Genomic DNA, 17,092 nt, shown 5'->3' with positions numbered 1-17,092 from the left:
TTCTTTAATTTATTTGGAAAAGATTGGCAGTATAAACTATAATGTCATGTGCCACTTCTGCTCTAAATACACAGTTTTAGTATACAAGCCCCCTTTAAATCATTTCGGGGATCCACATCATTGTTTTAGGTTTTCTGGTGAATTTTCTTTCTGAGTTGAGTTTCATTTTGGTTCCACTACGGTAGACATGCCTTTCAAGCCAACATTATACAAAGCAGAGAAAGTTAAGAATTGTAATCACAATAAGTACAATAAATGAACTCTAACTTTTAATACTTGTATTTATAATTCTCACAGCTTCTAGTTTCAAGTTTCCTGTGTTTAACAAGCTCCAAAAATTTTGCTACTGAATACCAGTAGTGATCTCATTAAATTGGTTTTAATCTTGTTGCTTCCTTTGTAAATTTTATTAATATTTATTTCTCTCTATAAAGTTAAAAAGCAAACTAAAACTTTGCAACATGTGATGTAAGTGCAATATCATTAACAAGTGAACTTTAAACTAATTCAAAAATTACCTGGATACAAAAGACCTGACAAAAGAGGATGGTCGACTTGTTTTACAACTTCAGCTCCAGCCTTTTTTGCATCATGTTCAGTGATGACTGAACTTAATCTGTATACATCAAGGGTGTATTCCCTAGAAAGAGAACATAATTGTCTAAGACAGTGGATAAAATTGTTAACATTTTTACAGTTTTGACAGCTGCAACTGAACTGACCATTTTCAATATTGGCATCAGTTACCATCTTGTAGGGTAGGTAAAATTTTCTCAGGTGGATAATTGACGTCACATACACACTCTACAAATCACGATAATGTTATGGCAAATAAATATAATTTACTGTTATATAGTTAATTATCCATGCTATTTCATTCAGAACTATAACAGCAAATTTGATCAGAATTGTTGTATAATATGCATATCTTGTAAGGTACCAATAATCATAGGGGTTGTACCCCTATAACTGTGCAATGTCTTTGTGAGTGTAACATAGAACCATAGCCAAGAAGTCACTACTCCCCTCCTACACAAGGAACATTGTCAGATGAAAAAGTAATGTTGACAGCAAGAAAAGTTCCTACAACCAACCACAGATTGAAGCTTGAAGGTATGAACTGGATCATGAAACAGAAACTCTGAAGCATTATAACACCCTTTCAACTATGCCACAGGACATCAGTTAATAGGAAAATAAATAGCCTCCAAGGAAAAAAAACTGATTGTGTGTGTGAGTTACAGTCCTTATGTTTCATCTATATGAGAATTCTAATAAGTTGAAGTGACTTATAAGTGTACTTTCTACAATCAAACTTATATCTAAAATACATGCCACGACATGAACTGCATTTATTCTTATGGTATCACATTAATTGGTTTCGCCAACTCACAAACTGTTCACTTCCAACAAGTTCGGGCTACATTACAAATAGTCTTTTACCACTACCCACATTCCAAAAAACAACACAGAAATGTGGTAGATATTGTCAGTGTTGTGTTAGCTCTCTGTTTGTACATATTAAGGATGGCATGTAAAGGATGACAACCTTTACTGGTATGCTCAACTCACCCTAACCTGTGGCCATGTAAATAAGACAGGCACAGCTTCGTGCATCCAGAATATTTGTAAAGTTTTGAAGCATATCTTTCAACAGTTAATTCTGTAACAGACCATGATATTTTTGTATGTTGTAAAAATGATATACCTATACATAATGTATAAGTGTGGGGTGAGATATATTCGTTACACCTGACAGCTCACTGCGAACAATGTAACTGTCTTCCTTCTATAGTATGAGATAGTTTGAATTGAAAACAGAGTAATAATTTTAATATACTTCTGGGCAGCAGTGTGAAATTTAAATATAATCTTTTTCGACCTACTGTTACTGCTGTTGCTACTGCTACTACTACTACTACTACTACTAATGCTCATACCTCATTACCAACATCCTTATAAAAATGAGAACAGTTTTGACCTTAGAATGTAATATTGATATTTTTATACTGAAGTAATACATACATACAGACCTAAAGCTAATAAAGAAATGTAGACATTTACCTTGACAGCTGGTAGTCAGTGCCCTTGATAAATTTTAGCTTATCCAGTGGTACTCCTATAGAACTCAGCATTGCTTTGATAACATGTTCATAATATTGGGCTCTGAGAGAGAGAAGCTCCCATGGTGCTTTCATATTATCAAGATATGCATGCAAATCCGCAAAAAGAATTGTTACCTGCAGTAAAGAATGTCACTCAGCATCTTTAAAGTCACATATTTCCAGGATATCAGAGATTACTAATACACAAACACACACACACACACACACACACACACACACACACACACAAATAATATCAAATGACTCAACTAGTTAAACTGACCAGATATTGTGCAAATAGGATAACAGCCAATACATGATTAAATGAGCTAATGCAAACCGTATTACAGTGCGAGCATCTTTTTCCAGGCTTCTTGGGATCTAGTTCTTAATTAGAAGAAGACTTACAGCCTCTATGGTTTTGTGTTCTAATCTTAGTAATGAAAAAAAATAGTATGTGAATCAGCACTGTACAACCTACTGCTAAATGATGTGGTTCATTTTGATTTGCTATGTACTGTTTATTTGTGGTAAAAAATGAAAAAGTAGTTTGCTGGACCATTGTAAGCACTATGCAGAATTCATTCTTGGGAAAACAAATCTCACTATTCACAATGTAGCCTACTGCCTTACACACTCACAATGTGACCTTAGCAACTGACCCTCTTCAATCTTCATCATACTTATACACTGAAGAGCCAAAGAAACTGGTACAGGCATGCGTATTCAAATACAGACACATGTAAACAGGCAAAAAACGGCACTGCAGTCAGCAATGCCTATACGAGACAACAAGTATCTGGCACAGTTGTTAGATCAGTTACTGCTGCTACAATGGCTGGTTTTCAAGATTGAAGTGAGTTTGAAGATGGTGTTACAGTCGTTGCACTAGTGATTTGAGCCACAGCATCTGCGATGTAGCAATGAAGTGGGGATTTTCCATCTGACTATTTCACGAGTGTACCATGAATATCAGAAATCTGATAAAACACCAAATCTCCGACATCGCTGCAGCCGGAAAAAGATCCTGCAAGAACAGAACCGACGATGACTGAAGAGAATCGTTCAATGTGACAGAAGTGCACCACTTCCACGAACTGCTCCTGATTTCAGTGTTGGGACATCAACAAATGTCAGTGTGTGAATCATTCAATGAAACGTCATCGATATGGGCTTTTGGAGCTGAAGGCCCACTCGTGTACTCTTGATGACCGCATGACACAAAGCTTTGCGCCTCACCTGGGTCCACCAACACTGACATGGAACTGCTGATGACTGGAAACATGTTGCCTGGTCAAACGAGTCTCATTTCAAACTGTATCAAGTGGATGTACGTGTACGGGTATGGAGACAACCTCATGAATCCACTTGACACTGGTCAAGCTGGTGGAGGCTCTGTAATGGTATGGAGCATGTGCAGTTGGACTGATATGGGACCCCTGATACGTCTAGATACTACTCTGACAGGTGACTTGTACATAAGCATCCTGTCTGATGACCTGTATCCATTCATGACCATTTTGTATTCTGATGGACTTCAGCAATTCCAGCAAGACAATGTGACACCACGCAAATCCAGTATTGCTACAGAGTGGCTCCAGGAACACTTTTCAGAGATTGAACACTTCCGCTGGCCACCAAGGTCTCCAGACATGAACATTATTGAGCATATCTGGGATGCCTTCCAACAAGCTGTTCAGAAGAGATCTCCACCCCCTCATATCATATGATATATGACAGCCCTGTAGGATTCATTGTGTCAATTCCCTCTAGCACTACTTCTGACATTAGTCGAGTCCACACCATGTCCTGCTGCGGTACTTCTGAGTGCTTGCGGGGGCCCTACACAATATTAGGCAGTTGTACCAGTTTCTTTGGCTATTCAGTGTAAGGTTTGAAGTTCAGTACCTGGGTATAAATCTCTTAAGTGTACAATGAAATTCTTTAAAAAACCATCTTTGAAGAACAGAAGGTTTCCAAGTGCTTTAAGGTATCAAATGTTTTGAACTAATTAACATAGTCACTGGTAGCTGAGTGCGTAGAGCAGAACACTTTTAATAATAATGTCAATGTTTAAATCTCACTAGTAGCAACTACTTTTTAAACTTTTCTTTCAATTTCATATTTGTTAGAAATGTAAATGTAAATTACCATCATGTAAATGTAAATCACATTTTTAAAATAAAAATAACATCATTTCTATTTTTAATTACTAATCATATAAAAATGCAATTACTGAAATAAATAAAAATTTGGTACAAACATTAAATGGTTTCAGTTGCCTGCAACTGCAGTCGTGCGCGCAATGGAGAGAGAGAGAGAGAGAGAGAGAGAGAGAGAGAGAGAGTGTGTGTGTGTGTGTGTGTGTGTGTTGAGACAAAGGCCCATGGTCGAAAGCTTTAATTGTGAGAGTCTTTTTGTTGTATCTATCTGCGACTTAGCATCTCCCCTATGTGGTGAGAAGCAACTTTCCTTCTCATAATATTGTTACATTCCATCCTGGATTTTAAATTGTTTGAAACATTAAATATAGAATGAAATATATTTTTATTTCTAAAGATTGAATAGTATTACTGATGTATACAACTTTTTTTATTTAAAAGTAAAGCATTTAGGAAGTACCAAAGTTTAATTTATTTTGTTATGAACAGTAACTTTTAAAAAAATGTTACTTTTATTTTTAAAAATATGATTAAATATTTGTCACTTAACATTTCCATTTGATAATAAATACAGAATGAAAGTTACAACTATACAGATTCAAACCAATAGCTTTATGATTACAAGATTTTTACAGTACTCAATCAGTTACTAACAAGTATGTTAATTACAGTAGTAGATGATTTGTACTTTACATCACTTGGAAATCTAATTTTCAAAGTTGATTATTTCTAGCAGCACTGTACTGCTTTATAAAACTGATATTTGGACACTGAACTTCAAATCCTGTAAGTATGAATAAAATTGGACAGACTCCGTCCCTAAGGTGACCTTGTCAGTGACAAACACAAAATATGAGAATGTGAGTAAGACTTGCTTCCCTTTTTCCCCCTGAGTACAATTGTAAAATGAACCAACAAAACGTGCATGCGCTGTACATAAATTTCACAAACAAACACATGGAAGGAATATAAATATAGTACATCTTCCTAAAAAGTTTAGGAAAAATTACAAACACAGAAGTGAACTAACTGCTGATAAGATTGAATTCTTTCTATTATTGAGATTAGATTTTGGATTCTTTCAATAAATTACAAAACCAAGTACTCAAATTTTCATAGCAGACATCAAAAATCATTCTAAATAGGATAAAAATATTATCACAATAAACATTCAACATCTTGCAAAGGCTGAGATCATTAGCACCACAAAATAAATCGGCGTGTAAAAGGTAGGGAGACGAACTTGTGAGATACTATTTCAATCTACGGATCTTACTGAGTCTTTCATTGCATATCACAACCTGTCAAAAGTAAAGTTGTTTATTAGACACATTTTCCTGTGAGAAACAATCTAAATTTCATGACAGGGTATTCAAATGTATGTTGTTAAAATGTTGTTATGTGTTATCTCGCATATACTAACAATGGAAAAACCAGGATGGAGTATAACATTATTATGAAAAGGAAAGTTGCTACTCACCATATAGTGGAGATGCTGAGTCGCAGATAGGCACAACAAAAAGACTCTTGCAATTAAAGCTTTCTGCCATTAAGACCTTCATCAACAATAGACCACACACACACACACACACACACACACACACACACACACACACACACACAGAGGCGCGCCACATGCACGCTCGCACACACACACAGCTGCAGTCTCAGGCAACTGAAATCCCACTGTGAGCAGCACACCAGTGCATGGTGGGAGTGGCGACTGGGTGGCAGTAAGGAGGAGGCTGGGGTGGGGAGGGGGAGGGATAGTATGGTGGGGGTGGTGGACAGTTAAGTGCTGCAGGTTAGACAGAGGGTAGGGGAGAGGTGTGGAAGGGGGACGGAGGGGGGAAGTAGTGCAGAAAGAGAGAAATAAAAAGACTGGGTGTGATGGTGGAATGACAGCTGTGTAGTGCTGGAATGGGAACAAGGAAGAGGCTGGATGGATGAGGACAGTGACTAATGAAGGTTGAGGCCGAGAGCCTTACAGGAAAGTAGGACGTATTACAGGGATAGTTCCCACCAATGCAATTCAGAAAAGCTCGTGTTCGAGGGAAGGATCCATTTGGCACAGGCTGCAAAGCAGCCGCTGAAATGAAGGACATCATGTTTGGCAGTGTGTTCAACAACCAAGCCCAAACCTCCTTGCAGTACCTTCTCTCCATCCGCAAGATTCTCCTGCTATGCAATCCCAAATTCCTGGAACTCATAACACACATTGAAACTCTTGCCCTGCAGGAATTTGAGCAACACGCACAACGCCACCTCAAAAAGCTCTCCATCCTGCTCACTTCCTACTCCTGCCCCGGAATAAAAACCACTGTCCACCATCTCTACAACAACCTCCAAACCTCTCCCATGCCCCCTCATAGCTGACAAACCCTGTCTCGCAGACATACTACACTTATCCCAACCTCCTAAATTCCCTCCCACCACCACACAGAATCCAGAACCTAAACAGACCCGCAACACAGTTATGAACATTTTATCCAAAAGCCTTAGTCTCTCAGGAATATCAAGTCCTTTCCAAAGGCCTCACCTTTTGCCCCACTCCCAGATTCAACCATGCAGGACTAGTTAAAGACCTTCTGTCCTTCTCCCGGTCCCTACAGTGGAAGCACTTTTTCGCCACCAACCCTAATCAGACACAACCAAAGACCAGTACTGAACCTTGCCTAACTCAGTTCACTCATCCATCTAACTGTGATCCACCCTCACTGCCCCCAAACCACCCCGTTAACTTTCCAGAATTTCTTAACCTCAAACTTTGCCTCACCATAATTCCCCAAATACCTCAACATGCACAGTCACCTTACATTCGTAGAAAGAACCGCAGTCCACCATCTAAAAACTGATCCCAACCTTATAATCCTACCTGCGGACAGAGGTTCCACCACTGTTGTTCTGAACTGCAAGGATCACCTGTCAGAAGGACTCCACCAGCCGTCAGATACTTCCACCTACAAACCTTGCCACAGTGACACCATTCCAGTAATCCTGCAGGATCTCCAGTCACTACTCAAATCCTTAGCCCATCCTGGAACTTCTCCCTGTAGTCCATCTCTCTACTCACCTCTACCACTACTTGCACTCTTACCTTCTACATGCTTTCTAAAGTCCACAGACCTAACCACACGGGACGCTCCATTGTAGTCGGTTACTGTGCCCCCACTGAGAGAATCTCTGTTCTTGTACACCAACACCTTCAACCTATTACCCGGAACCCACCCACTTATCTAAAAGAATACCAACCATTTCCTCCACCGACTCTCCCCAGTTCCTGACCCTTTACCACATCCTAATGCCCATGGCCTTGCCGCTACTGAACACTACCTTTCCCAATGCCCTACGGATTCCAAACCAACAACTTCTTTCCTAGTTGCCATGACCAACTATATCCTTACCCACAATTATTTCTCCTTTGAAGGCATTACCTACAAACAGATCCAGGGTACAGCTACGGGCACCCACATGGCACCATCCTATGTCAACCTATTCATGAGCCATCTAGAGCAATCTTTCCTAAAAAACCAGAATTCTAAAACTCCTCACCTCGTTCAGATTCATTGATGACATCTTTGCTGTCTGGATCGAAGGTGAGGACACCCTATCGACATTCCTCCAGAACCTCAACAACTTCTCCCCAATTTGCTTCACCTGGTTCTACTCAACCCAATAAGCTATCTTCACAGATATTGACCTCCAGCTCAAAGATATCAAACCCGCTAACCAGAAGCAATACCTCCACTTCGACAAATGACACCCATTCCATACCAAGAAGTCCCTTCCGTACAACCTAGCCACCCGGGGTCGTCGCATCTGCAGTGACGAGCAGTCGCTCGCAAAATATACTGAGGGTCTCACTGAAGCCTTCACTGACCAGTAAGTATTCTCCCAACCTCGTACAAAAATGCATGCATTATTTTTCCAGTCTCCCACCACCTCCCAAAGTCCCACCATCGGGCCACAGAGAAGCATTCCCCTTGTAACTCAGTATCACCCAGGACTGGAGCAACTGAATTACATTCTCTGCCAGGGTTTCAATTACCTCTCATATTGCCCTGAAATGAGAAATGTCCTGCCCACTATCCATCCCACCCCTCCCAGTGGTATTCTGCCATCCAACGAACCTACACAATATACTCATCCATCCTTACACAACCCCTGCTCCCAATCCCTTGCCTCATGGCTCATACCCCTGTAATAGACCTAGATGCAAGACCTGTCCCATACATCCTCCCACCACCACCATCTACTCCAGTCCAGTCACTAACATCATCTATCCCATCAAAGGCAGGACTACATGTGAAACCAGTCATGTGGTCTACAAGCTAAGCTGCAACCACTGTGCTGTATTCTATGTAGGCATGACAATCAAAAAGCTGTCTGTCCATATGAATGGTCACCGACAAACTGTGGCCAAGAAACACGTGCACCACACTGTTGCTGAACACACTGCCAAACATGATATCCCTCATCTCAATGACTGCTTCACAACCTGTGCCATATGGATCCTTCCCACCAACACCAGCTTTTCTGAATTGGGAAAGTGGGAACTTTTGCTGCAGTACATCCTATGTTCCTGTAACCCTCCTGGCCTCAATCTTCATTAGTCGCCGTCCTCACCAATCCAGCCCCTTCCCTGCTCTTATTCCAGTACTACACAGCTGTCATTCCACCACCACACCCAGTATTTTTTTTTTCCTCTCTCCCTCTCTTTTTATGTCTATTTCTCTTCTTTTCCACTAGTTCGCCCCCTTCTCCCCCCCCCCCCCCCCATCTCTCACCTGCCTAACCTGCAGCATTTCACTGCGCGCCATCCCCACCATACTATCCATCCCCCTCCCAGCCCCAGCCTCCTCCTTATCTCCACACAGCCGTCATTCCAGTCATGTACTGGTGCTGCTGCTCGGAGTGTGATTGCAGTTGCCTGAGACTGCAGCCATGTGTGTGTGTGTGTGTGTGTGTGTGTGTGTGTGTCTATTGTCCGAATGGTTTAAGTGTGAAACTCTTTTTGCTGTGCCTATTTGCGACTCAGTATCTCTGCTGTATGGTGAATAACAACTTTCCTTCTCATAATATTGTTACATTCCGTCCTAGATTTTCCATTGTTTGATTCTATGATACTAAGATGTTTAAGCCACTATGGTATAGTTTTGACTACATTTGTAAATACAAGAATGTACTGCACACAGCATATCTTATCAATGAAATAATAAAAGAATGAGTGAGAACTGAGTTACAACTAGCTATTACCACTCAACAATTTTAAGGTTAATAATTGTGGGATCCAAAGGTCATAATAAACTGCAATTTATACTGACTACACATCTTTGGTCCCTCGGGGCATATCAGATAACACATTTTAAGGTAGACAGGGAAAAAATATGAAGGCAATCGTGACATCCAAATGTAAGAAGTTTCATAAAGTTCAAAATTGTTAGAAGTCTCATTCCTTCTAATTAATATTGCACCAGTAAACTATAACTGAGAAATTAAACCTTACTGAAATTCAGATCAAGATACTTGCTATACAGGTTAACAATTTTACATTTGTAAGCAATTGAGTGTCAGGAAGTCTTTTCTAAAAGTATCTGTATGGAGTGTAGCCATGTATGGATGTGAAACATGGACGATAAATAGTTTAGACAAGAACTAACTAATGAGGAAGTACTGAACAGAATTGGGGAGAAGAGGAATTTGTGGCATAACTTGACTAGAAGAAGGGATCGGTTGTTTGGACATGTTCTGAGGCATCAAGAGATCACCAATTTAGTATTTGAGGGCTGCGTGGAGGGTGACAATTGTAGCGGGAGACCAAGAGATGAATACACTAAGCAGATTCAGAAGGATGTAGGATGCAGGATGCAGTAGTTACTTGGAGATGAAGAAGCTAGGACAGGATAGAGTAGCATGAAGAGCTGCATTAAACCAGTCTTTGGACTGAAGACGACGATGACAACCAATTGAAATAGCGGGGCTCTTGGAGACTGACAATTGTCTGTATTTCAAATAATAAAAAAGTATCTACAAAATCACTGTTACGGATAATCTATTTAAATTCATGTCTCTTTATATGTCTGCTCTACGATGGCATTAAACAAATTTTGTCCAATACATTAGGCAACACATCTGTGGTCAATTCCATTCAAAATACATGCAATGCACTTGTCAACATGTGGAAGAATTATGTCACCTTTGTCAGTATATGCTAATGGATCATTACATTTGACAATGTGAAACAAGACTTCATGACCCGCATTTCACAATTCAGTAACTATAGCCCCAGCACCACGATTGCTGATGCACAGCATGTTGGATTGTTCAACCCTTCTTGCAAAAAAGGAGCCCTCTGTTAAAAGTTGACTAACTTCCTGGATCTGGACCCAGTCAGCATTGCTTAACAAGGTAACGGTGGTCAATCCTCACATTCCACTTGTGTCGCCACTTCCTTGTGATGACAATATTCAGCTAGAGGTGTTTCCATCCAGACATCTTGACTGTTGGACAGGTCTTAATGTTCCTTGTACTTCTGGCTTCAGCTAGCAGAGACTGTGGTCATGTGTGTGAGTTGCATTTGTGTGTGTGTGTGTGTTTGTTAGGATATGGTACAAGCCCAAGTAGTGAGTTAATAATTTTTTGGATAGCCCAATCTTCCACATAGATCAAAAAATCCATACAGGAGAGAAAATCCTTACTTGTAAGCTTACAAGTTGGTGTTTCGTGTTATAACATTCATGGCTCTTATATTGCACATCCAAGGTCAATATATATTCCAGCTGCATTGTTTTTTGCCGTTTTGGTTACAAGATGTTCGATGTAATCATCTAGACCATTATGAGCTTTAAATGGAAACAAAGTATCCAGTGTTGTTTCAGCCTCTTGACCACAGGTGTGGTGTCTTGCCATGACAGGTAGTATTAATGAGGTAACGGTTGAGTTGCGGCGCCCTGGAAATATTCTAAGTCCTGAGGAAGTAGTGGCCGCACGGGCCAGTCGGTGGGCGCAGGCGGCTCGGCAGCGACCACGTGGTCCCGGACGTTATCTTAGCAACCGCATGATGTTGCACAATGCCGGTCCAGTCGCGTGGCTGGGAATTCCTTGGTGACACTGTATGCCGAGAGCGGGAGAGACTTGAAGTGTGGGGCGGTTTGCACATGGTTGCGAGAGATAGAAATACTTCAGAGTGTGGACTTGTGAACTTGTGAGATTTCCGAGGTGTCTACAGTGAAGACGTAGTGTGCGTTTAGAAGTGAATATCTCGTGAGCTATCTTGTTGTTCATAGCTAATTACATGCAATAGGAATCTATTGTTTTCTTGTTACTCAACTTATATTTTATTTAATTGCTAGATCATCGACACCAATAAGTGTTTTGCAGAAATATACGGCATTCTCAAAAGTACTTCTATCGTACTCATCATTTAAAGTTGTTAAAATTGTACCCGCAGAGTTTATTTAATTGCAATCTTTCATTTATAAATTTCTATATTAATTTGCAATTGCCGAGTGATAGGAACCTTCGATTCATGTGTGTATTCATATTGTATACTGTAGACTCGGCAGTATTTGGCTTGTAATGTGGCAACTACATATCCCAGCCCCTAGACAATGAAACCAGCCAAAACTTTTGATATTGCAACACGAAGTCGGAGGGTGCGTAGTTATTTCGAAAGCCCGCATATTGCTTCTCATGCTCTCTGTTCAACATCAATGTACATCAAGAGCATATCTGCTAACACCTGATTACAATGTTCTTTCAGGCTATTCATCTGTGACTGGTAGACAGCTGTTGCCATCCTGTGCATTATGAAATTACTTCTGACAGTAATTTTGACTGAATCCTTTCCCACAATTAGATATCATTACAAGAGTGGCTCTTTGCTTCAAAATTATGTCTTTAAAAAGAAAGCTGGCACTTTCTAAAGCTTTAGCCTTTATACAGCCTTGGTGACGGGTGAGGTAGTCACTGCACACTATTATCAATTTATTGCCATTTGTCAGTTTGGGGGCTCTCCCCAAGAGAGCAATCCAGTCTGGTGAAATGGAGCAATTGCAGGATAAGCTGATACTGATGTACTCGTGATTCAATCCAAGGAGTTCACAAATCCCAAATGACCTGAGATCGGAACATCATGAAAATACTTTAATATACCGACTGTAAATAAGCAACCATTTCTGTCCCATAAGGTCAGAAATTCTTTATACAGTGTTTGATTGTAAGTCTCCTATGACAGTTTGTCCCTTCTCTTAACACTTCAGTAATGTTGGATTTTTCCTTTCTTTGGCTGCAATTTTTGCTACTGCTGTAATGACTGGGAAGCATCATGCTGTACTGTTGCTCCAATGGACTCTGCAATAGGCAGTTGGGATTCTTGTGTTTGTGTGCATTTCTGTATACTAACGTGATGACATATTTCAAAAGCTTCAGTGCACATCTTGCCAGTTATGCTGCTGATCTTTCAAGTTTGTCAGCCAGTATAAATAATGATGGTCACTTGAAACAGTGAATGTACTGCTTTAAAAGTAAGAACAGAAGTAACTTGTTGCCCAAATGGCTTCAAGGCATCAGTTTAATGACCAGTGTCTTCCTGGATTTGTACTAGAATTACATCGATTCCATAGCCACTTGTGTCAGTGTCTAGTTCAGTTCCTGTAAAAAAAAAAGGTGCTACATTTGGGGAAAACGACAGTGTCTTCTTAAGCATATAGAAATATCTTCCACATGCCTCACTCCAAGAACATATGGTGTCCCCTTGCAGTAGTTCTTGTAGGGGACATGCCTTCCAACTGAAGTGCCAGTGTAGCACAATCCAAAGACGCTTTTAACATCATAAATACAATGAGGAATTGGAAGAAACATTACAGCTCTTACTTTTGATGCATCAGGACTTTATTTCCGTAAACTAGGTGCCTCAAGGTGCCTTCTCACATTCAAGTGACCTGCACCATGGTAACAGTTCAGTCTACAGGAAGGCTTTTCAAGAAAACCAACAATGTCATCCACATAGCAAAGACATTTCACCTATTTAGGACATCGCAACAGGTTGTACATCAAGGGTTCAGATGTTAGCTGGAGCACTGCACAACTTTAATCTCATAGAAACATGCAAGTGCTACTAAGGCAGTGATTTCCTCATCAACCTCCAGCCAGTCTGCATATCTGTAAGGGATAAATAATTCACTCCTGTGAAACAGTCAAAAGTATCATCAAATCATGGCAATCGACATACAAGGTGTACCTGAAAAGTTGTCCCGAATGTTAAAAACCATAATGATTAGGATGGCGTACCTTTGCATACAGATTGAGAGACATGTCAACAAGTGCCCCCCACAATAAAAATCATTTAAGTAAAGCAGTGGTGCATGCTGCGATGAAGCTAACGGAGTCAATGTGAGAATTCATCTCATTGCAAAATGGAGTCACACATTAACATGAAGCATAGCTATAAATTAGGGAACATAACAATGGAGACTCAGGGAAAGCTAGTGCTAGTGTATGGTGTTGTACAGGCAGGCAAAAAGTGTGTATTTTAGTGGTTTAAATCTTTTAGAGATGGAAAGAAATGTCGAAGATGAGCTGAGTTTGAGTCAGCCATCAATAAGCACAAACTGAAACATTGAATGAGTGTGATGAATGCTTGAAGATGACCAGCAGCTGACTTTGAGAATGATGGCAGAAGTGCTAAAGATAAGCAAGAACATTGTAAGTATCAAACAATGGAAAATCCAGGATGGAATGTAACAATAAGAGAGAAGGAAAGTTGCTACTCAACATATAGCGGAGATGCTGAGCCGCGATAGGCACAATAAAAAGATTCACACAATCATAGCTTTCGACCATTAAGGCCTTTGTCAGCAGTAGACACACACACACACACACACACACACACACACACACACACACAATCTATCTTGCCAGGTAAAATAAATGCATAAATAAATAAATAAAAGCGCAACTTGCACACACATCTGCAGTCTCAGAGAGCTGAAACTACACTGTGATCAGCAGCATCACCAGTGAATGCACTGGTGTGTGTGTCTACTGCTGACAAAGGCCTTAACAGCCGAAAGCTATGATTGTGTGAATCTTTTTATTCTGCCTATCGCGGCTCAGCATCTCCGCTATATGGTGAGTAGCAACATTGTAAGTATTGTTGTTTACAAAAATTTGAAAAGGCAGAAGATTTGCTTCCAGTTTGCACTGCACACACTGACAGACAAGCAGAAGCCAACTCTTATGGAAATGCCTGGAGATTTCATTGACTTGTCTGATTGAAATCCACAGTTTTTGGAAACCATCAGTACGGGTTGTGAGATCTGGTGCTAACAATAAGATCTGGAGATCAAGCAACAGTCATTGGCATGGTGTTCATCGTCTTCCCCACCTCCCAAAAAAATTCAGCACACAAAATCCAAGATTAATATGATGTTGACCATCTTGCAATGGCTGCTGCAATGCATCCTGTGGGTTCAGACAGACTTTTACTGAAAGGGTCCATGGAACTTCCTCTACGACAATGCCTGCCTGTGCCCTGTTATCTGCGTGCTCAACTTTCTTGCTCGGCTGGCCGCTTAGGTGGCGCAGCTGCTGCGTGGCTGGCAGACAGCGTCGCACGTAGAGGACGCGCGTAATTGCGCGGCGGCACTTTGAATGATCGGCGAGTCACAACACTTTTCCCCCCTTTGAAATTGTTGCACTGGTCTTGATGGAGATGTCCTGGAGATGGCTAACGTCCATAGGCATTGTTTGACTCGCCATAAAGTCTTGAGGAGGATGCTTCCCGTACGGACGGAAGCGTCCCCGATGATAACGGGTCGAGATGACAGGAGACGTAGGGGTCGAATCTGCTGGGGACCCATGCACCAATCTGCCCGTTGCGGCAAGTCCAGTTGATATGACAGGAGACATGGGCGATGTGTCGGTGTCCGTTGGAGGAGGAGGCGAGTAGATTTGCTCTGACAGAGGATGGTCCTCCGGTTCCTGCATGGGCACGTCTCCTGGTGGCGTCCGTTCTGGTGCTGGCATCGCGATGACGGTGAGAGGGTTGCGTTGTGAGTATTGAGAGATGCCCAGATCCCGAGCGTCACGTAGAGCCGAAGGTGGTGTAGCGGCATTCGGAACAGGCGTTGCTGGCACACGAGGCCTAAGTTGGTCCGAATGACGCACTGCAACACCCGTGTCCGTCTGGATTTCATACAGGCTTCTACCACGGTGTCTTAAGATGCGGCCCGGGCTCCATTTTGGCCGCCTGACATATCCCCGTACCCAGACGAGTTCGTCGGCGGTGAATCGGCCAAGTGAAGGCACCCGCGGCAGGGAGGTGGAAGGCCGCAGAAGATGAAGTAGCGTGCGGGGCTGTGGGCCATGTAAGAGCTCAGCCGGGCTGTGGTCGCCTATGCGGGTGAAACGGTAAGACTCCAGAAACTGGAGAACCGCATCATCAGCAGCAGAAGAAGTCAGAAGTTTCCGCATCTGCGGACCAGTCATTCAGCCTCACCGTTGGATTTTGGATGAAACGGCGGGGCCGTGACATGCGTAACGCCGTGACGAGCACAAAAATCCGCAAATTCGGAAGAGGCAAATTGCGGACCATTATCAGTAACAAGAGTAGAGGGGAGGCCTTCCAAAGAAAAAATGCGGGCGAGAGCACTGGTGGTTGCCACGGTGGTAGGTGACGTGCAACGGACAATGAAAGGAAAGTTAGAGTAGGCGTCAATTACGAGGAGCCAAGAAGTACCTAAAAAGGGTCCCGCAAAGTCAGCATGAATGCGCTCCCAGGGCTTCTCAGGCGAAGGCCACGGTGACACACAAGGGCCGCAGGCAGCGACCATGTGTGCTATTTCAGAGTCGATGCCAGGCCAGTACACATGACGGCGCACAACAGATTTTGTGCGAGACACACCCCAGTGCCCTTGGTGAAGGAGGCGCAAGACCGAAGCACGCAAAGACGCAGGTACCACAACACGCAACGAAGCATTGTCAGTGGAGAGGAGGATAACACCATCCCCCGCCGTGAGGCGGTAGCGCAAAGTGTAGTAGTTCCGCAACGGATCAGAAGTCTTAGCGGATGGGCGATCTGGCCAACCCTTCTGAATACAGCGTAAAACCCAGGAGAGGGTAGGGTCAGAACCCGTAGCAGCCGCCAGCCGGTCCCCAGTGATGGGGAACCCGTCCACAACCTGCTGCTCGGCAACATCCAGGTGGAAACACAGAAGTTCGTCCCTATCGAATGCCTGGTCAGGACCCATGGGAAGGCAAGACAGAGCATCAGCATTTGCGTGTTGAGCCGTTGGCCGGAAATGAATCTCATAATTGAAACGAGACAAGTAAAGAGCCCAACGCTGGAGGCGGTGTGCAGCCTTGTTGGGAAGTGACATTGATGAATTAAAAAATGAAACAAGTGGTTTGCGATCTGTAACAAGATGAAATTTGGATCCATAGAGAAAAACACCAAACTTCTGAAGAGCATAAATAATGGCCAAAGCGTCTTTTTCAATTTGAGAATATTTTCGTTGGGCGTCCGCGAGCGTTTTGGAGGCATAAGCAATGGGTTGTTCAGAACTGTCAGAAAAACGGTGCACAAGGACTGTACTGACCCCGTATTGAGAGGCGCCCGTGGCAAGAACAAGATGTTGGCCAGGTCAATAAGTAGCCAGGCACGGGGCCTGTTTCAGCATAGTCTTCTATTTCTGGAAAGCCGCTTCGCATGACGCGGACCAGTGAAAAGGCACGTTTTTATGCAACAGGCGTTGCAATGGCTGAGCCACCGAAGCCGCGGACGGTAAAAACTTGTAATAGTATGCTATTTTCCCCAAGAAGGCC

The 17,092-nt window shown here is 42.2% G+C and overlaps 1 protein-coding gene across 5 annotated transcripts in view; it reads right to left on the bottom strand.

Annotated features, from left to right (window-relative positions):
• Positions 1-17,092, bottom strand: part of LOC126101145 (tyrosine--tRNA ligase, cytoplasmic) — a 113,508-nt gene that overhangs the window by 73,717 nt on the left and 22,699 nt on the right. For all 5 annotated transcript variants that reach the window (XM_049911837.1, XM_049911834.1, XM_049911836.1 and 2 more), the window contains 2 exons: positions 2,065-2,240; positions 519-640 (listed from right to left, as the gene is read on the bottom strand). In XM_049911837.1, the coding sequence (XP_049767794.1) occupies positions 519-640; positions 2,065-2,240 (298 nt within the window). The remainder of the gene's footprint in view (positions 1-518; positions 641-2,064; positions 2,241-17,092) is intronic.

The sequence above is a fragment of the Schistocerca cancellata genome, chromosome 9 (genome assembly GCF_023864275.1).
Source record: "Schistocerca cancellata isolate TAMUIC-IGC-003103 chromosome 9, iqSchCanc2.1, whole genome shotgun sequence".
Classification (NCBI taxonomy): domain Eukaryota; kingdom Metazoa; phylum Arthropoda; class Insecta; order Orthoptera; family Acrididae; genus Schistocerca; species Schistocerca cancellata.
This window is presented reverse-complemented; position numbering and strand designations above follow the sequence as displayed.